Raw genomic sequence first — 19,933 nt, forward strand, 5'->3', positions numbered from 1 at the left:
ACCTAGGAATTCCCTAGATGAATGAAGTCACAGGACCAGTCCATATCCTATTAATATCCATAATAGTAATAGCAAACACAACACTAAAACCTGACCTGCTACATCTTTCTGAATCTCCGTTCCTAAATCAGCCGTAATAACACAGCCTGCTTATAAACTGCATCATTGTCCACAGCAATTCCTTCTCAATAATAGAAATCCCATTTTTGTGCTGTTAATTAGAAAGTCTAGATGCTAGAAAGTAGTTCAGAATAATACAATTCACCCAATATTGCTGAATAGTTAACCTATAAGTGTTAAATGTACTGTATCATTCCATGACACAATGGAACAACTTTGTAATTAGCAACACTTTAAAAAAAAATCCTGTACTGTAAAGAATAGACACCAAGGGTTTGCAATCCGTTATGTGCCTGCTGCTGTCTGATTGCTCTTTTCACTGCTAGTGAAAGGCAGTACTGTCCTCTGCTATAAAAGTGATGGCCAAAAAAGATGGCAGCTACAGGCATTAACCTTTCTCTTCCCCAACTCCAAGGAGATGTTTACTGTTTCTTGACATACCCAAAGAAAAGGGATTGGAAACACGGTGTGTACCACTTTTCAAGTGTTAGGTATGTCACTTTTACTTAGAGTAATCATACACCCTAGATTTTTTTAGGACACTCCTAATTGAATGAACAGAGTGTATTTTTTTTAAATCATTGATGCTTTTATAATGACCAAGCATAACCCCTTTGTTGTAAAGTAGGAGGAGGGAGCCACATTTGTAGAAGATAGTATATATTCTCATAAATGATTAGTTTTGTTGAACTGCTGTTGTTTTCTGTTAAAAGGGAAGGTTGTATGGGGGACAAATATATTGAGAAATGAATGTGACATTAAAACAAAAGGCATCAATAAAAATTTTTAAGAGCCTAATAAGATTCTTTTGGAAAGAGCACTATAGATTTCCCTAAATTGGTGATGGGGGCACTTAAGAGATGCAGTAGATAGAGTGCTGAGCCCAGAGTCAGAAAAACTTATCTTCCTGAGTTCAAATCTGGCCTCAGACCCTTATTAGCTGTGTGACCCTGGGCAAGTCACTTAACCCTGTTTGCCTCAGTATCCTCATCTGTAAAATGAGCTGCAGAAGGAAATGACAAACCACTCCAGTATCTCTGCCAAGAAAACCCCCAGTGGTGTCATAAAGATTCAGACAAAGCTGAAAAATGATTGAAAACTGGTGACCAGCTCCTAAGTGGAGATAATTCTGTGGGCAAGGCATTCAGTGGCATGAATGCATAGGAGTGGATCAGCACAATCCAGTGTAAATTCAGAGTTGAGGAATATCTTCTTCTAGAAGTCAGTGAAAGGTGCTCAGGTCCTATATTATACCTCTCCTTCCAGCAAGGTGTACTGGAGTCTCCCACCTGACTTTCCTCCATCACAATCAGCTGACCTTTCTGCTCAAACCAGGGGTAGGAGATGGGAGACATTTCTCTGCTGTGCCCCTGCCCAGAGAAAACACTCTGTAGGAACTGATCTCTAGACATAGGGAATATGAATGAGAGGGAATCTCAATTTTAGGAAGTTTTTTTTTTCTTTACACCAAAAGAAAAGACTCCTAACCCAGCTTAATTGGGAGCAGTGTCGTGGACCAATCCATGGTTTTCGTTTGCTTCTGTCTCCCATTCCAAGGAACATTTGAGAAATGTCCTGGCAAGACTTCAGACAGAAGCCTGCTAAAGAACCATTCTCTCCCCAGAGGAGGCAGCATTTTGGTGTAAATGGAAAGAGGCAGGAAATTGGGGGTCTAGTCTTGTGACAGTGGAACACATCACTTTACCTCAGTCTTCCCATTTATAAAGTGGAGATAATAATATCTGCCCTGCCTACTTCTCCATCTCTCACCTCTCTCTTGTAGATAGAGCCATGGACATGGATCCCGCCTCAGACACTTAGTAAGCTGTGAGAACAGAAAAGTCACTCAGTATCTCTCAGTATCATGGTTCAGTATAAAGAACGTTCACTGTCTCTGAAGTTAAGGGGCTTGGGTTCAGATTCCGCCCTTGCCATGACCTGTGTGACTCTCTTAATGTTACTGGGCCTCAGTTTCCTCAACTGTAAAATTAGAGTGTTGGATGGCCTTTGGGATCCTTTTACAGCTCTAAATCTGTGGTCCTATGGTCTTCACTTTTGTTATCAGTATAATGGGGATAACACTAGCACCTACCTCAAATGGTGGTTGTGAGGAGTGAAAAAATGAATGTGAAAGTGCTAAGAAAAGAACTATATGCAAGTAAAGGGTGATGAGAATGATGATGGTGGTGGTGGTGATGGTGGTGGTGGTGGTAATGATGTTGATGGTGGGGGTGATGATGATGATGATGATGTGGTGGTGGTGGTGATCGTGATGATGGTGGTGGTGATCATAGTAGTGGTGGTGGTGGTGATGATGGTGATGATGTTAACTGTATGAGGGGTAATATGTGGGGAGCATATTAGAGGTACTACAAGTTCCCCCAAATGATGCTTCCTATGGAAGCAGGTCAGGTAGATGCTTTGACTTGATAATTGTTTGGAAAATGACACACTTTCTCTCTTTCTCTCCATCTGTCTCTTTGCAGGTTGTTAGTCGAGTAGCAGCCCAACAAGGATTTGACCTGGATCTTGGCTATCGACTGCTGGCCGTATGTGCAGCAAACCGAGACAAATTCACTCCAAAATCAGCTGGTAGGCACAACCGAGTCATGCTTCCTCCCCACACTCCCCTTTGAGGGTCGCTGTGAAGCACAACCTTCCCCAGCAGAGGGACTCTTCCAACTGGCTTCTTTCTCACCATTGTTCTGTCTTTGCATCAAGAGGGCTTTGGGGTGGACTCACATCATCGCGCTGGGTGTTGTTTTGTGCACGTTTTCATTTGTTTTCTTTTCCACTGAGGGGAGTGAACAAGAGGGGAAATCATTTATTGTTCATTTAAAAAAAAAACCTAATTAATGACAAAAGCCAGAGAGCTGGACTGAAAGTCAGGAAGAGAACACCTGAGTTCAAAACCCACCGGAAGCCATTCAGAGCTGCTCAGACTTGATCATGTCCCTTAACTTCCCTAAGCTTCAGTTTCCCTCTCTGTAAAATGAAGCAAACAGTAGTACCTTCTGGGATGGTTGTGAGGAACAAGTGAGATGATGTATTTACTGCTCTTAGAAAACCTTGAAGCGCTGTTGTGATCGTTAGCCCTTACTGTTGTTACTGGCGCTGCCAGTTGTTATAGCCTATGTGGACTCTCTCAGGCGCTTCGTAGAGTTGGGCTGATGACTTCAGAAGCTCCACCAAGAAACAGGCAGAACTCAAAAAGAGAAGCTCTGCATTGAATCTACCAGGTTTCTTTCATGTTAGGCCCAGGCTTAAAGGACAACAGTGCTATGTAATTGAATCTCTGGATACTCATACCTCTCAGCGCCTACCTGAGGTTCTTGCCCCATAAGGGGGCTTGGGAATTAAGTGGCAGCACCTACACATTAGGCCCCTGGCTCTTGGCCTGCCCATACAGGAACTCAGCCTTTTCCCGGGTGCCCAGACTTTCCTCTCCCTTGTCACTTGGTTAGGCTCAGCCTGCACCCAGCTTGGTTTCCTTCTCCTTTCTGTCCTGGCATGTGGAGTGCTGCCTCAGGCCCTGAGACAAGGGTTGATCTCATTTATCAATACCATCATGATTGCAAGTGTCAGTAGTATTTAATTATGAAGAATAACATTCAAAGCAATAACTGCCAACAATAACATTTATTAATAATAATACTCTTCATTCCCCTAGCTCCAGCTGTGTGTCTCTATAGTAAATGACCCTTGTCCGGAACCCACTTGGTCCCTTTCTCTGTATCCTGTTCTAGAAAAGTTCTGGTTTATTGTAGATGTTTGTCATTCAAAGAGCCTTCCTTTGATTCTCTTCTCCTCCCCTCCCTCTTATCATTTCTGTCCGTGTTCAGCCTCATTGAAGCGTTCCCCTCCCCTCCTGGCCTCTGCTAAGAACCCTGTCTGCCTGATGCTTCTCCTTTTCTTAAACCTTTCATTGATTTTGGGAAGTTTCAGGGAAGCCAAGCTCAACACACACACACACACACACACACACACACACACACACACACTTCACTCTCCCCCTTCCTGCCACCCTTTATCCTCATCTTGATTTTCACTTCCATTGCTGAGAATCTTGGAGTTTGAAGCGATCTCAGAACTTGGCCATTTCAGAGATGCCAGGGCACATGGCAAGTCAGTGGCAAAGCCAGCTCTCAAACTTTGTTCTCCCAATTCCCAAACCAATGTTCTTTCCACTCTACAATATCACCCTCAATTTACCCCAAGGTTCTTTCATCTTTTTTATGTCATGCCCTGTCTTGGCAGTCTGATTAAGTCTGTGGACTCCTTCTCAGAATAATGTTTTTAAATGTATGAAATAAAATCCATGAGATTACAGAACAAACAAAAGTTGGTGAATATGAACTTGGAATTGGTTTTTTCCCTTCCAGGTCCATAGAGTTCTAGAAATCTCTCCAGGGACCCCATGGGGCTCTATAGACCCCACCTCCTGAGTCCCCGATTTATCCCTATCCTTCCTCATTATCATCCCATCTTCCTTCTTCCCAGAGGGGCTCCAGGTAGGCTCCATCCTTCTTCCTGTACAGCATTTCTCTCATCCATCAGTCTTTATATCAGGAACCCAGTTTTCAAAGTCTCATGATGGTACCCAAGGATTCCATCTACAATTTTACCCACCAGTATTGCCCGGGCCAGCATGCTTACTGTTTAGTTGGAGGGTTCCATTTCATTCTGGAAAATGTAAACTCTTTGAGGGCAGGGTTTGTTTCCTTTTCGTTGTTGTAGCTCTCCATCCCTAGGACTTCCCAGAGCATCTGTCACATGGTAGGTGCTTAATAAATATAGACAGCATAAATTGGGAGTAGTCTTAGAAGAAAGGCATTAAGATTAAGGAGGACTGGGAAAGCCTTCTTGAAAAAGGTGATCTCTCTTCATATCTCTGGGTTGTTCTGCGCCTCTTGATTTGTGAAAATCAGTCTTACTGTATCTCTGTATGTATGTCTCCGTCTCTTAATCTTTTTTTTCTGTGCCTTCTGCAATGTACCTGTCTTTTCCTGATGTTTTTCTCTACCTATCTCTATATCTCTGATATCTCTTTTTCTCTGTCTCTCAGTATTGTATGCCAGTTTCTTTCCACAACTTGCTTTCTGGAACTCAGACTCCTTTCTGTGTCTCTGTCTCTGCATTTGTCTCTCTCATCTATTCAGACTGCTTTTCCCTCCTGCTGGCTGCCCTGGCATCCACCGTGTCTTCACCCTCTGGGCATTCCCTATGGAAGGCTGGAGGGGGGAGGCGGGGACAACCCCAGAGATCATTTAGCCTTCATCTCGTTTCTTCTGCTGCCTCCCCTTCTACTCATTCCTATAACCTACCCATGCTCCTCAGGCCTTGACAAGGAGTGTGGAACAAATGCTGACTGTCTCAGAGCTCCCAGAACAAGGGTTTTAACTCTGTTTGAGTCACAGGCCCCTTTGGCAACCTGGTAATGGAAGGAAATGTTGCATTTTCATTAGAAGTCCGTGAAAATAAAGGTAGCATTTTTTCTGGTCCTGGGTCATTGACCCCTGAAATCTCCTCCCGGGCCCAAAGACCCCAAATTAATAACCTGGAAGGGCAGGAGAGCACTGGACCAGTGAAAGCTCTGTTGTCTTCAGACTGCAACGTTTCTGCCTTCACAGGTGCCCTGAACTCCCCTGAGTGCCCTAGGTTCAGGCTCCTGGCCTGCTCTCTGGTGGGCATTCGGCCTGTGCTCAGGCTCCATCTGAGCTTCTCCAAGTGTTTCTCATTGTTCCTGTTTTTGCTTTCCTGTGCACTCACCATCACGCTCTCTCCCCTGGCCCCTGATTTTCTGTTTTTTTCTGCACTTCTGAGTCCCCCTCTCTCTGGAACTGTTTTTCTGTCTCCCTCTATGTCTGGCGCTAGGTCTCTGTCTGTCTGACTTTCTGCCTCTATCAATCTCTCTGTCTGTCTCTCTGTTTCTCTCTGTCTCTCTCTCTGTCTGTCTCTCTGGTGCTGGCTCTGTGTCTCTTTTCTCAGTCTGACTTTGTTTCTCTGTCATTGTCTCTTTGCCTCTGCATCTGACTTTCTGTCTCTGTGTCTGGTACTACCTCTGTGTCTATTTGCATCTGTCTGACTTTCTGTCTCTCTGTTTTTATCTCTGCATCTGTCTCTGTCTCTGTGTCTGGTACTACCTCTGTGTCTATTTGCATCTGTCTGACTTTCTGTCTCTCTGTTTTTATCTCTGCATCTGTCTCTGTCTCTGTGTCTGGTACTACCTCTGTGTCTATTTGCATCTGTCTGACTTTCTGTCTCTCTGTTTTTATCTCTGCATCTGTCTCTGTCTCTGTGTCTGGTACTACTTCTGTGTCTTTTTGCATCTGTCTTTCTGTTTCTTTCTGTCTCTGTTTCTGTGTCTGACTCTGTGTCTGGTGCTACCTCTGTGTCTATCTCTGATTTTCTGTCTCCACCTAATCCCTCCCCTATCTCTCTCATCCCTAGCTCTGTTTCTCCCATCCAGTTTCCGTGTTTCCGTCTGTATTTCTCCTTCTGGCTCTCTGTGTTTTTCTGCCTCTCTTCTCTTTTGCATTCCCCGTCTGTGTCTTGATCTTTAGATCTCTCTCATCCTGTTTCTGTCCTCTCTCTCCCTCTCCCTCTCTGTCTCTCTCTCTCTGTCTCTCTCTGTCTCTCTCTCTCTCTCTCTCTCTCTCTCTCTCTCTCGTCAGGAGGCCAAGCTGGGGCCGGACAGGGGGACGACAGATGAGATCATACGGAGTGAGTGCTTTGTCCACAGAGCTGATGGCGGCTGCAGACTCCCTCCTGGTCTTTCTGGTGCAGGAGGGGGAGAGGAGGGGGGCCCTGAGGGGGGTGGGGCAGGGCTGTGCAGAGGAAAGAAGCTCCGGAACCCATGCACCTCAGGAGAGCCGCAGAGAGGGACATGGACACACACACTCTCTCTCTCTCTCTCTCTCTCTCTCTCTCTCTCTCTCTCTCTGCAGCAAACTGGCTAAGCCAGGCTGCTAAGTGTCAGCCATTCACTTTCAGAGACCCAGCAATGCTTTGTTCTTGTGCAGCCTCTGGCTTTCACTCAGGCTTCCTTTCCCCACCCCCACTCCTGACCACTTGTCTTCTCATGGCCACCCTTTGGCTAGGGGACCCTTCTAAAGGCCATTTGATCTCCCCCTGACCCTAGAATAACTAACTCACTTCAGCATCCTTTTATGAATAACTTCCCAGAAAGACACCCCATCTACAAGCCCTCTTGCAGACCTTTCCTATGTTTTTTCCACCTTTATGGCTAGGAAGTCCTTCCTGGTGTCTGACTTGAAGCCTTCCTGATCCAGCCTAAGTCCCCTCAGTCCTACCCCCTTCTGTGACAGTAACTGTCTTTTCGTAATGCTCTATCTGGAGCTTGAATGGTGCAGGATGGAGGGAGGTCATCTCTTCTCTGGGCTGATAGCTTCTCTCTCCACATTTTCACCAACAAAATGTTTCCTCTGACAGTATTTTAGACCTTAAAACTGAGGGTGCAAGTTTTCTGCAGCCTTTCCTCTTGCTTCCACAGCAAAGCACATCACCCACGCCACCGTCTTTCTCTGGGGACTTGTAAATTACATGTGTGCTGGGCATCTGTCTGCCGGCAGTGAGCAAATTAGTCATTTCTGCCTGTGTGAAAAGTTGACCCTTTTGTCACCCTAATGGTTTGTTATTAAACTGCCCTCATTAGGGGGCCGTAGCGTGGGGAAGGGTGGTTTTAAAAACCACCACATCCCATAAACAAAATCAGCCTTGGGAACAAAAGAATAAGGACAAGCAGAATCTATCATTTGATGTCATGCTCAACAAACACCTTTCTTTTGGGTTGTTTTGTTGGGGGGTGGGGGTGACTGTCCCTAAGCAGTGTAACAGCCTCTACATCTGAATAAGGAAACCCATTGGGTAAAGAAGAACAATTTCTTAGAGATATATTTATTCTAGACTAATCCCCTCTCTCTCTGTCTACCTTCTTCTGTCCCTTAGTGAATTGAATACCCAAAATTCTGCTAGTCCCGCCCCACCAGTGGCTGCAACTGAGTGGTCTGTATTAGTGCTATAGGGTCTCAGGAAGTCCGTGGGCACCCCATTGGTTTGTTATTGTGGGAGTGGGGGTGAAAACACAGTCTGAGGCTAAGTTTGGGCTTCCCTCAAACCCAGCCTGGGCCTGGAAGCTAAGCCCCTAAATCCTAGCTTCATTATGGAATCAGTTCTGTGGTCTCTGGACTCTGCGGTCTTAGGTGACCAAGGAACATAGAATCTTTCCACTTCAAAGGAATTGGGTATCTTTCTCCCCAGTACTTATGAGAAATTTTAGGATAGGAGAATGAGTTGAAGTGTATGGGACTTGCTTAAGGGATAGAGCCAGCCATCCAGACTAATACCAGCCTGCCACCCCCCAATTCAGTGTGCTCAAGAAGAAATTCTTCTGTTCCCTGGTTAATCGCTTCCTGTTCGAGGCGTGCTTGCCACATGTCTCTGTGTAATGTGAGTCCTTACCATAAACAACCCTGTTGTCTTTTGCCTTTTTTATTCCCTTTGTGTTTCTGCTCTGTGGCTGCCTTTGCCAGCCAAAGTGATTGCTCTTGAACCCCAGACTATGCTGTTGGCTTTTTAAAGTTGCCGTTAGGGTTCTCGGGTACCTTTCTTTTCCTTCATCCTCCGGCCTGACCTCATCTTCATCATCTCTGCTCCCTCTGTCCTTGTCCCATGGCCCTCCACAAAGACAAGGAGGCTTGGAGGCATTCATCATACAAACGATGGTGTTCAGGGGTCACAGTCACTGAAGAAGCTGTGTCATTGATGAGAGCTCCTCAGCCTGGCTTCTGGGGATTCATCATGAGAAACAACTCACTACCAGGCTGCCCTGTGGTTGACACACATAAATTTTAGAGAATTTGTTGACATTAATCAGTTCTCCCACCTCCCCCCAAAACTCAGCACATCCCATCCATGTCATTGAAATTCCAGGCAGTCCCTAAAGAATTAAGTTGTACCTTTTTGAGGCTTTTAGACCTGACAGTGACCTATACATTTTTCTACAGAACTAGAAATTCTGTCTTTACCTCTATTTCCTCTTTTGGGGCCTTTCCCACCATGCTCCTCCTATCCACCTTCAGGTGGCTAATACTCTATGCTCTCTCCCCTCATGTCTATCAGAAATCTATCAGTTTTCAACCAAAGATCTACTATCAGTCACTTATACACGAGTCTGACTAGGTCATTGAGTCAATTAATCAACAAACACTTATTAGAGACACCTCTCTCCCAGAGGTATTGTACTTGAAGCCACTAGGAAAAGAAAGGCCGTGCTCTCCTTAAAGGAAATATCAGGACCAGCAGAGCAAGGGATTTTCTTATGTGGCAGAAGAAAAAGGAACCCTGAAACCACAACACACAGGCAGCATAAAGCCAGCCCTACCTGAATCACTAGACTTACAAATGCCACATCCATGGAAGAGCTCCAGGCACCTGGCTAGTTGCTGTTTCTTTGCCTGGCCATGCGGACTGTGGGGTACACTGAACAAGCTGGGAGTGCTCCAATTCACTTTCCCCCTTCCAGTTTATCTCCCAGCTCTCTATCTAGAATCCTACGACTAGAAGAACTGGTTTTCAAAATGACCCTAGGGCACCAGGAGAGCCTTTATCCTCAGAGATTCAGTTCTATTCCCTGGAATGAACAATGGGAACATGGGAACGTAGTATATTGGGATTCATTTCATCAAAGCCCGAAGCCAAAAGAGTCTTTTAGTCTGACACTGCGTGAAACAGAGTAGCCTCTTCTCTGACCATCTTGGTTAACTGAGGCTTAGAATTGCCAAATTTTAGAACTTTAGAGGGAGAGCCACTCAACAGAGGGGGAAACTGAGACTCCCACTGTGGAGGTTTACTTCCTTTGTGACCTCTGGTGACTCATAGTATCTGATTGGGCCTCAGGTTCCTAATCAGGGAAATGAAAGTGGTTGGGTTAGAGTTCTAGAGTTTCTTCCAGCTCTGTGTCCGTGATCCTAGGAACCCAGACAGGGAAAAGCGACTTGCCCAATGTCCAACAGCTGGTGACTGATAGATCTGGGGACAGGAACCTAGGCTTCCTGATTTCCCAGCTTTAGGTCTTTGTTATATCTGTTAGCTGAACAAGTGATCTTTTCTTCTCCAATCCTCAGGCAGAGGGCTTTGAGGGCTGAGTGTTCTGTTGGTTTGGAATTAAGCCGGCTCCACCATTGAGAGGAAGGATGGATGGGGAAGGGGAGGCCTAGTGACAGGCGTTTCCAGATATGGAGAGGGGCAGACTCTGATGGCTCCTGGGCTTGGGAAAATTGACTAGGTTTGAATGCCCTGGGGATTTAAGAGTGAAGGATCCTGGCCCAGAGTGAAGAATGTAGGCAAATGAGGGTGGGGGAGGAGGAAGGGAGAGGAAGAAGGAGAAAGAGACAGAAAGAGATAGAGAGAGAGAGAGACAGTGGGAGAGAGGGAAGGAGGGAGAAAGAGAGAGAAAGAGAGAGAGGGAGGGAGAGAAAAAGAGAGAGAGAGAGCGAAATGGAGAGTGAGACACATACAGGAGGAGAGAGGCGAAGAAGGAGACAGGAGCCCACAATATCCTGTGCTGTCTCAGCAGTTTCCTCTGACACAACCCTCTCTGATTCCCCGGTATCCCCAGGGGGCCTGCCTTTTCTTGTTAAGAAATCTGTCATCTATCTCATCTCCCTCTGATCTGGTGAGATTAGCTCCGAGGTAGCTCTCCCACTAAGCTCCAGGTTTTCAGGGAGTTTGCTGAGGAGGCTGACTTGGCGATGATTTGTTTTCTCAGCCTGTCAGATATGCAAGGGAGAAGGGGAAGAGAGGCACCCCAAACCAGGAGGGGGAGGATGTGCTGCCGGCATATATTTAACCTCCACTCATCCATCAGGCAATGACTATATACTTGGGGAAGTGTCTAGGGCACAGGAGCACGGGCAGGGACACAGTGTCTCAAGGAAGGACAGGTTTGTCTTTGCAACATCTATCATAGCTAACATTTATCTGGTGTTTTATAGTTTGCAAAGTGCTCTTCTTATCCATTATCTCATTTGTCACTCCAAAGACACCACAGGATAGAGAGCCAGAGCAGGAACTGTCAGCCCTATTTTTCAGATGGGAAAAATAAGGCTCAGGCATGTTGGTCCCACAGCCAGCCGGGACCGAAGCAGAGTCTTCTGATTCCTTCTCCAGTGTCCTTTTGAGTACCTACCACAGAGCTGTTCAGTAAACCTCTATACCTGGAAAGGGAATGATCAGCCTTAAATAGAAAAGTTTGCGAAGGGACTAGAAATAAGAAGAATATTAGGAATAGTAATGGTAATAGCTAGCATTTCTATAACCCTTTAAGGTTTGAAAAGCGCTTTCCATTATTTCATTTGACCTTCACAACAACCCAGCTATGTAGGCACTATTAGTATCCCTGTTTTGTAGATGAGATCAGGGCCCCCGTGCTAGCAAATGTCAGAGGTAGGATTTGAACTCAGGTCTATCCACTACAAACAAGCACGTATTCATCACTCTCCCAGCCCAGGAAAGAACAGGAGAAATGACAGGTTTTAAAAAAAAAAATCTTGAGTTGCCTGGAGAGGCAGAAAGAAGATGGCAGGAGGCAGGTGATAGGATTCCCTTGGTGGGAGCCCTGGATATATTAAGCTCCCTATCTTTGAATGGCTGGGACTCACTCTACTGGAAAGGACTCCAGAATCCTCAGTTCTGGTCTCTTGGGTAATTCACCTTATCTTTCTTGGCTCCAATTTCTTCACATGTCTTCTGGGGATAATAATGCTAGCCTACGTCACAAAGATGTTCTAAGGGTCATATTAGAGACTGGATCATAATAATTGATATTTATATGGCTCTTTAAGGTCTACAAAGCCTTTTACATGAGACCTTTTCTGTTTTCTCTGCTCATCCCCCCTCCCCCCACACCATTCCCAGCTACCAATGCCTTCCCCTTGAAATTACCTTGTATTTATTTTTGTATATATTTGTCTCCTGCTATAGAATGTCAGCTCCTTGAGGGCAGGGACTGTTTAATTTCTGTCTTTGTATCCTAGGACAGCACCTGGCACTTATATAGGTCTTAATAAATGCTTGATGACTGATTAATTTTCGAGCATTTGAGCCTCACGATCCTATGACATAGACAAGTCAGCATCATTAACCCCACTTTGTAGATAAGAACATTGAGGCTCAGCAAAATTGTTTGACTTAAGATAAAACATCTAATAAATGTTGGAGGTGGGATTTGAACCCAAGTAGTCTTGACTCCAAGTCTCAGCATTATTTCTCTCATCTCATTTCTAGTAAGAGCGGTAACCCCAACATATCCATGGGCTTCTGAAGTCAGACCTCTCCAGCTATGCCAGGGTATCAGAGGCATATACCCAGACAATGTGTCATCAAGTGAAGGGTTACCAACAGGTTAACTGCTTACCAAGAGAATGATCGTAATTGGAGAAGGATTCCAAAGGATCGTTACATCTTTCTAATTCATCTTTCTATTTGTCACTTAACTTTTGAGAGTTTGACAAGCTTACTCCCAGGGATCAGATTGGGCTTCCGGAATCCAAAATTCCACTTCTCCCCTGAAGTTCACTATCTTCCCTGCCTGGAATTCACATATCTCTGTCTCAGCCCAGATGTGAAGCATCCAAATGAACTGCAGGGAGGTACTGAGAGTCTTCTCTCCTGGAGACTTGGTCATGGATGCCTGATGTGTCATAAGTAATGCAGAGAGTAAAATCGTGGTTCACTTGTTCTCTGTCTGGAAGGTGGACTGACCCAGCCTGGAGCTGTCTCTGAATTCCAGATGGGCTAGGGATTATCTGACATATTCAGCTCACAGAGCAGGAGAGGTGGAATCTTAGAATTGGCCGACCTCCAAAATTCTGCTACACCCACTTAGTAATCCTGCTCCCTAATGCCTAAAGACTACTGTGTGTACTCTCTGCAGTTAATTTCCTTGTCAGAAATCCAGACGAACTCATCCCAGGATAGATGTTGAGAAGGTTAAATGACATCACTGAAAAGAGTTTAGGGAGCCCGGCAGCCTTCGAATCTGTGGACAGCATTGGTGTTTGCTGCAAAAACATGGCCGACTTCTCTGCACTCACTGAGGAAAGGAACATTCATAGAGAGGGGATAAGCTGTAGCAGAAAGGGTTTAGGATGGATCTGCAGTTATCCTGGGATGGAAATGAAACAAATATACTCCAAGCACCATGGGACTTTGCCATCTCCCCACTGAAAGTTTCCATATGCATTGTCTTCTCCCATTAGAATGTTAGTGCCTGGAGAGCAGAGACTGTCTTACTCTATTCATCTCCTCCAACACTGACTTAGTACATTGCTTTGCCCAGAGTGAGTACTTAGTAAATGCTGGCTTCATTCATTCAGCTCTCAAAAAATTCCCAGATCTGCATTGGGAAAGTAGTCAAGGCCAAGTCAGTTGCAGCCTCCCCAGACATAAGAGTCATCCTCACGTGGGTCACAGCACTTTCCTGCCAGGTCTCAATTATCCTTCTGGCCTTCAGGGGTCTCAAACAAGCAGCATGGTGTCATAGAGGGAACACTAGCCTTCTCTGTCCAGGTGGAAAACCTGGGTTCTAGTCCTGACTCTTAAGTCTAGATGAGGCCCTCCTGTCCTCCATCAAACAAACCCACCACTATTTCCAAAGCTTTTACTTTGTGCCTGACATCATGTCATGCCCATGCTGAGGATACAGAATTAAAAAGTGAGATACTCCCTGCCTTCAAGGAGTTTACATTCTTCTGGGAGACTACTGCACATTCACAGACAAATAAATCTGGGATATTCACAAAATAAACACCAATTGGACTGGGGGTCGGAGGTCAGGTGGGGGGTGGGAGTCTGCACTAACTACTAGGAAAATTGAAGAAAATCTTGAAGGAGGCAATGCTGAAGCTATGCCTTGAAGGGAACTAGGAATTCCAGGAGGAGGTTGGAGGGGTGTGGCTGGGAGGGGAAGAAAATAGCCTGAGCTGAAGCATGGGAGGTGTTGTGGTCTGGGAACAGCAATTAGCCCAGCCTAGCTTGAGTGTGTAGAGAAGATAGGTTCGAATTCAGATTATGCGAAACAGGAGTATATACTTTGCCTTGAAGGCCGTGGGGAGCCATTGAAGGTTCTTGAGCAAAGGAGTAACCTGGTCAGATGTGTTCTTTAAGAATGTGTGTGTGCATGTGTGTGTGTGTGTGTGTGTGTGTGTGTGTGTGTGTGTGTGTGTAAAATAAAAAGGGGTCAATCAGTTAACAAGTATTTGTTAAGGGCTTACAACTTTCAAGGGCTATGCTAAGTGGGGGTACCAAGAAAGGCAGAAACGGTGTCCCTGCTCTGAAATCGCTCACAGTCTAAATGTTTGGACTAGATGGTTTCTAAGACTCCCTTTCTAGCCCGATGGGTAGTCTATGAAGTGTGGCTGGTATGAGGTCATTAAGGAATGAATGGTGATTTCGCCAGAGGGAAGGTAACAGGAAAATGGAAGCCCTGAGTGCAACCTCCATTGGCGATAAAGTCCTTGGACCTGATGTTGTTGGTGCCCAGGGAAGGTGATTGCCTCTGGCTAGCACACACTCAGCCTCAGACACTGTCCTACCTGGAATCTCCTCCAGGAAATTGGCTGACCAAGCAAAGATTCTCCAGAATTCCAAGGGCACTTTCTACCCTGAGGATGCCTGGGGCTGGGCAAGACTTAAATAAAGTTATCCAGGCATCAGTTAATTCTGGAGGAGAGAGCCAGCCAGGTAAGAGGATTAAAGCAAGAGAGCCTTGGTCCTAAGCAGGTACTTAGCATTCTTCCCATCCTACTACTGGGGCCCCCCTAGAAGAAGGGATTTAGGTGGATTGGAAGGTGTGAAAGTGAAATGGATCCTGGGCTTGGCTGGGTACTGGCTGACTTGGCACTAGGGTTTTGAAAAGGACTCTGGAAAGTCAGAATTGAACCAAAGGTTGAATGAAAGGAGGAAATCAGGTTATAGTCGGTGGGTCACTCAAGGGTCAACAAGCATTTAATATGTATGCCAAGAACTGTACCAAACCCTGGGGGTACAAAGAAAGGCAAAAAGCCATCCCTGTTCTCAGAGGCCACATTCTAACATGTAAACAACTAGTACATGCAAGATATAAAGGACAGATAGGTGAAGGTAATGGAGGGTGCATTAAGGACCACCTGCAGAATCTAGGGAGACGATGTGATGGAGGTGACGGTATTCCAGGCATGCTTGGGGGACAGCCAGGACAAAAATGTGGAGGATAGCAGACAGACCAACGTGTTCAAGAAACGCAGATAAAGCAAGATGCCTAGAGTGTGTGAAGGATTTGAAATAAGGTAGAAGAAGACGTGACAAGGAGGAAGGGGCCCGGTGATGAAGGCATTTAAGTCTAGGATCATAGATTGCAGGCTGGGAAGGACCTCGGGCTCTGTCTATTCTGAACCCTTTTCTTTTATGGACAAAGAAACTGAGGAAGGTTAAGTAATTTGTCCAAAGGCACCCAGGTAATAAATGACAGTGCCAGGATTAGCATCCAGATCGGCAGGCTCCGAGACCAGCACTTTTTCCACTTCTGAATTCTAGAATATTTTAGAAGAAACTTATTACATTCACTTACTGCATTTGTGGTCTAATCATCCATTCCCCATCCTGAGTGATTTTGGCTTCTTGAAAAGTCTTTGGTTAAGGATCCACCCAGTGCTTTGGAGGCCTTCTTCTGTTTCTCTGACTGTCTCAGGAGGACCAGTGCAAACCCTCAGGGTGCGGATCTGTCGTTTCCCCCTCCTGCTACATGACTGCTCCATCGACATTTTGCTTCTTCTGTGTGTCATTGACATTGAATTATACACCACTGCTCCCCCACCAACTCATCCCTGGCCCTTGGCTAGGTTATAACCTGCCTAGGTCCACCATCCCATCCTATCTGCCTTTGGCATTAAATTATATACCACTGCTCTCCCACCAACTCATCCCTGGCCCTTGACTAGGTTATAACTCATCCCATCCACCTTTGCAAGCTTCTTTGATACACAAGGCACCACGGAGGCTCTTTGACCTACAAAGACAGAACTCAAAAGGGACATCTTTCTTCACCCTTCAGGAGGCACCTCCAATTCTTCTTTTACAACGTAAACACTCTTAGAATTGAAGAGCTGTACTCTTACTGACTGAAAGTGCAGCTTTCTCTAAAGGATGCCAGAGGAGGATGTTCCCTTCCAGGTCTTCCAGTTCAGTTCTGTTTTCTGTGGTTCAATCATTTTGGTCGTATTTGACTCTCTGTGACCCACTTTGAGATTTTCTTGGCCAAAATATTAGAGTGGTTTGCCATTTCCTTCTTCAGTCTGTTTTATAGATGAGGAAAACTGAGGCAAGCATGGTTAACTGGCTTGCTCAGAGTCACATAGTCCAGATTTGAACTCAGGAAGATGAGTCTTCCTGACTCCAGGCCAGGACTCTAAACGCTGAGTAACCTAGCTGTCCTTTCTCCATTTCTCAAAAAAAAAAAAAACTGAACCCTACTCTAATGAAAAGATAAGAGTCCATTTGTAATTAGCATATTAATTGAATGCAAATAGTACTTGAAAACTATTTGTTCTGTTGAGTTTGTTACCTGACACCTCCCCCTGCCCCTCACCTGTAATTTGTTTACTTCTTATCAAGCTGAATTAGCTCCCCCACTTTTCTGGTGGGGTTGAGAGTCAGCCAAGGTCTAGTTAAGCCCAGACATCCAAACTATCATAAATTTGGAATTAATTGAAATTACATCCATTTGGATTCCATTCTGCATTAGTGTTTAGGAACCCAGTGTACCAAAGGGGATGTTTGGGGGAAAGGAGGCGGCCGAATTTAGGGACGTAGCAAGTCTTCCTGCCAGGTGGGCCCAGAATGGAATGGGTGGGACCAGAAGGGAAGCCTCAGAGAGAGCTGAACCCTGAAGCTGGAGAAAACTGGGAGAGGAAAGCAGAAAGCTGGGTTAAAGGTGACTGGCCTAATTGGAGAGGGACGCCATTTTGGGTGCTTTGGTGGGGAGAGTTTAAAAAGTGAGAAGACAAGTCAGGGAGCTGGGCTCTTATTTCTGTGGGAGGAAAGGGAAAGGTCCCCAGGGTGATTTTGGAGGGGGGGGGTTGGTTGGTTTTTTTTTTCCCTCATCAGAAGCTGACTTCCTACTTTGCTCTTTGCCCTCTCCCTGTGCATTCTCCAGTTGTAGCCGAGTTTCCCTTGGTTTGGGGGAGAGAAGAGTCTGCCCACTTTCCTCCTTTGTCAGTCTGGGGCAACCTGTGTCTCTGGTTCTCTCTCTCCTTCCCTCAGCCCCTCTCTGCTGCTGCATCTTTCCCTGTTTCCCTGTCCCCCTCTGTCTGTCTCCCCGGATCTGGCCAGCATTCCCTCCAAGACTGCAGGATGGAGTTGGCCTGCCTTTCATCTCTTGGGAGAAAGCAAGGGCCAGGAGGGAGGAGCCTGCCACAGCCCTTCACCACTATTGTCCGCCCTTTGTGGGCCTTGGAAACTCTCCAGGGTAGGCCTAGTGGATAGAGGCTGTCAGCTTCCCAGGGAGAGAAAGTGGGCCTGTACTGTGGGAGAGAGTGGTCTGAGGCAGCCCTGACCCTTCCTTCACTCCACCCCACTCCCACCCTCAACTTTCCCACTGGCCTTTATCATGAATGTATGTGCTGAGGGCAGGGTGAACAGACAGGGCTGTCTCTTCTCTTCCTCCCCTACTTCAGAGGACCCTCTTGGGATAAGATCCTAGCCTCCTTCTCCACTGTGCACATTTTAAAAAGCTGCTTCTGCCAAGCTCTAGAGGCCACCCATGGCCCCAAATGAACTCTCACACTCTCCTCCATCGGGGAGAAAGCAGCTATCTGGGCCATGTGTGTTTCTGGACTTTGGAAGGAGAGCCAGCTTAGCCGGTTTGGGACAAAGGGACCAACCGCCTCATTTTACAAATAAGGAAGCTAAGAGGCGGCTACATAGAGCAGAAAGTGATCTGGATTGGAATCAGAACAGTGAGGTTTGAATCCTGGCTGTCACTTAATGTCTGGGTCACCTTGGACAAGTGTCCTAACTTCTCTGGCCGTCATCTCCTCATCTGGAAACTGATGAGTTTACATATTTGCTACAAGGATTTTCTTTTTCTTTTTCAATAGGGGAAAGTGGGAGGGAGAGAAAATTGATTTTTGTTCATTAAAAAAAGTAAATTAAAAGTATATATATGATGAGTTTGTGCTGGGTAGTTTCTAAACTCTCTTTGAACTCTAAAGTTATTCTATGATCCCATGGGGCAGTGGTTCTTAACCCAGGCTCTGTGAACTTAAAAAAATTTTTTTGATAATTTTTTCACTATATAAATTTTTTTTTTATAATGTCATGTATTTTATTTTAGAAATTTAAAAACATTATCCTGAGAAGGGGTCCATAGGCTTCCTCAAACTGCCAGAGAGGTCCATAACACAAAAAAAAGGTTGCATATTGCTGTAAAAACAGCATGAGAGAGAGTCGTCCTTAAAGCCAAGAAGGCTTGAGTTCAAGTCCTGCCTTTGACCCATACTGTCTGTGTGACCTTGGCCTAGTCTTTTTGAGCTCAGTGTTCAAAGCGACTCTCTTAAGACTACAGTTGCAAAGAATGTGAATTGGCACCTACCTGCATTGCTAGAGGGAGTTCCCTTACCCAGGAGTTCCCTGTACCAATGAAATGAGTCAAGGTCCTTTGCCCATCCTATGTTCCCATGACTGAAAACAGTTTTGACCCAGTTAGTGGCAGAGCTCAGACCAGAAGCCAGGTTCCCTGACTGCTAGTTCTGGACTCAGAATGTAGGGCCACTTCAGCCACTTAACCAAGTGACTTGTACCAGAATCCCCTTTACATCCAATTGTCTTTGCTTGAAGGTTCCCAGTGAGAGGGAATCCGCTCCTTAACAAGACAATCTATTCTGTTTTAAGATAGCTATTACTGTTATTCATTCATTTTTCTGTTGTATCTGACTCTTCATGACCCCATTTGGTGTTTTCTTTGCAAAGATACTGGAGGGGTTTGCCATTTCCTTCTTCACTGCATTTTACAGATGAGGAAACTGAGGCAAGCAGGGTTGGTTGACTTGCCCAGGGTCACACAGCTAGTGTCTGAGGCTGGATTTTTGAACTCAGGAAGATGAGTCTTCCCGACTCCAGATCCAGCACTCTATCCACTGTGCCACCTGGCTGCCCTTGAGATAGCTATAATTGTTATGAATTCTCTCTGTCTGCCTCTCAAGGGATGGAATTGATGACATCACCTTTAAACGTTTGCAAATCCCTTATGTGAGGCAAAGACGACCTTCCAGAAGGGTTTCCAAGGCACTAGTGTCTGATTTATTTGGAAAGAAATAAAACCTGGACCGCAAAGAGATTTTCACACAAAACAAGGGATATTACATATAGATGAAAAGAAACTCAATCTTACAGAAGACCTTCCTTTCAATCTAGCCCAATTCTGAGGTAGATTTTTCCCTCTTTTGCATAATCGAGACACCTTGTCTGAAAACTAATACATCACATCCCTTTAGGGGCAGGTCTGGAAGTCACAGGAGCAGGGTTCAAATGCAGATTCTGCTACTAACAAGCTGGGTGATCTTGGATAAATCCTTTTTTTTCCTTCTGGTCCTCAGTTTTCTCATTCATAAAGTGAAAGGATAAGATCTATTGATCTCAAAAGTACATTCCAACCCTTAACAGTCTGCAAATCTTCAAATGCTCAACAAGCTTTTAGCACCTAGGAGCTTAGAGGGCCTAGTAGATGTCTAGAACTGCAGAGATTCAGAAGCATGCT

At 45.5% G+C, this 19,933-nt stretch overlaps 1 protein-coding gene across 4 annotated transcripts in view; it reads left to right on the plus strand.

Annotated features, from left to right (window-relative positions):
* Nucleotides 1-19,933, plus strand: part of ZMIZ1 (zinc finger MIZ-type containing 1) — a 441,312-nt gene that overhangs the window by 278,168 nt on the left and 143,211 nt on the right. For all 4 annotated transcript variants that reach the window (XM_036734708.1, XM_036734709.1, XM_036734712.1 and 1 more), the window contains exon 8: nt 2,607-2,712. In XM_036734708.1, coding sequence (XP_036590603.1) covers nt 2,607-2,712 — 106 coding nt within the window. The remainder of the gene's footprint in view (nt 1-2,606; nt 2,713-19,933) is intronic.

This window comes from Trichosurus vulpecula, chromosome 8 (genome assembly GCF_011100635.1).
Source record: "Trichosurus vulpecula isolate mTriVul1 chromosome 8, mTriVul1.pri, whole genome shotgun sequence".
In the NCBI taxonomy this organism is placed as follows: domain Eukaryota; kingdom Metazoa; phylum Chordata; class Mammalia; order Diprotodontia; family Phalangeridae; genus Trichosurus; species Trichosurus vulpecula.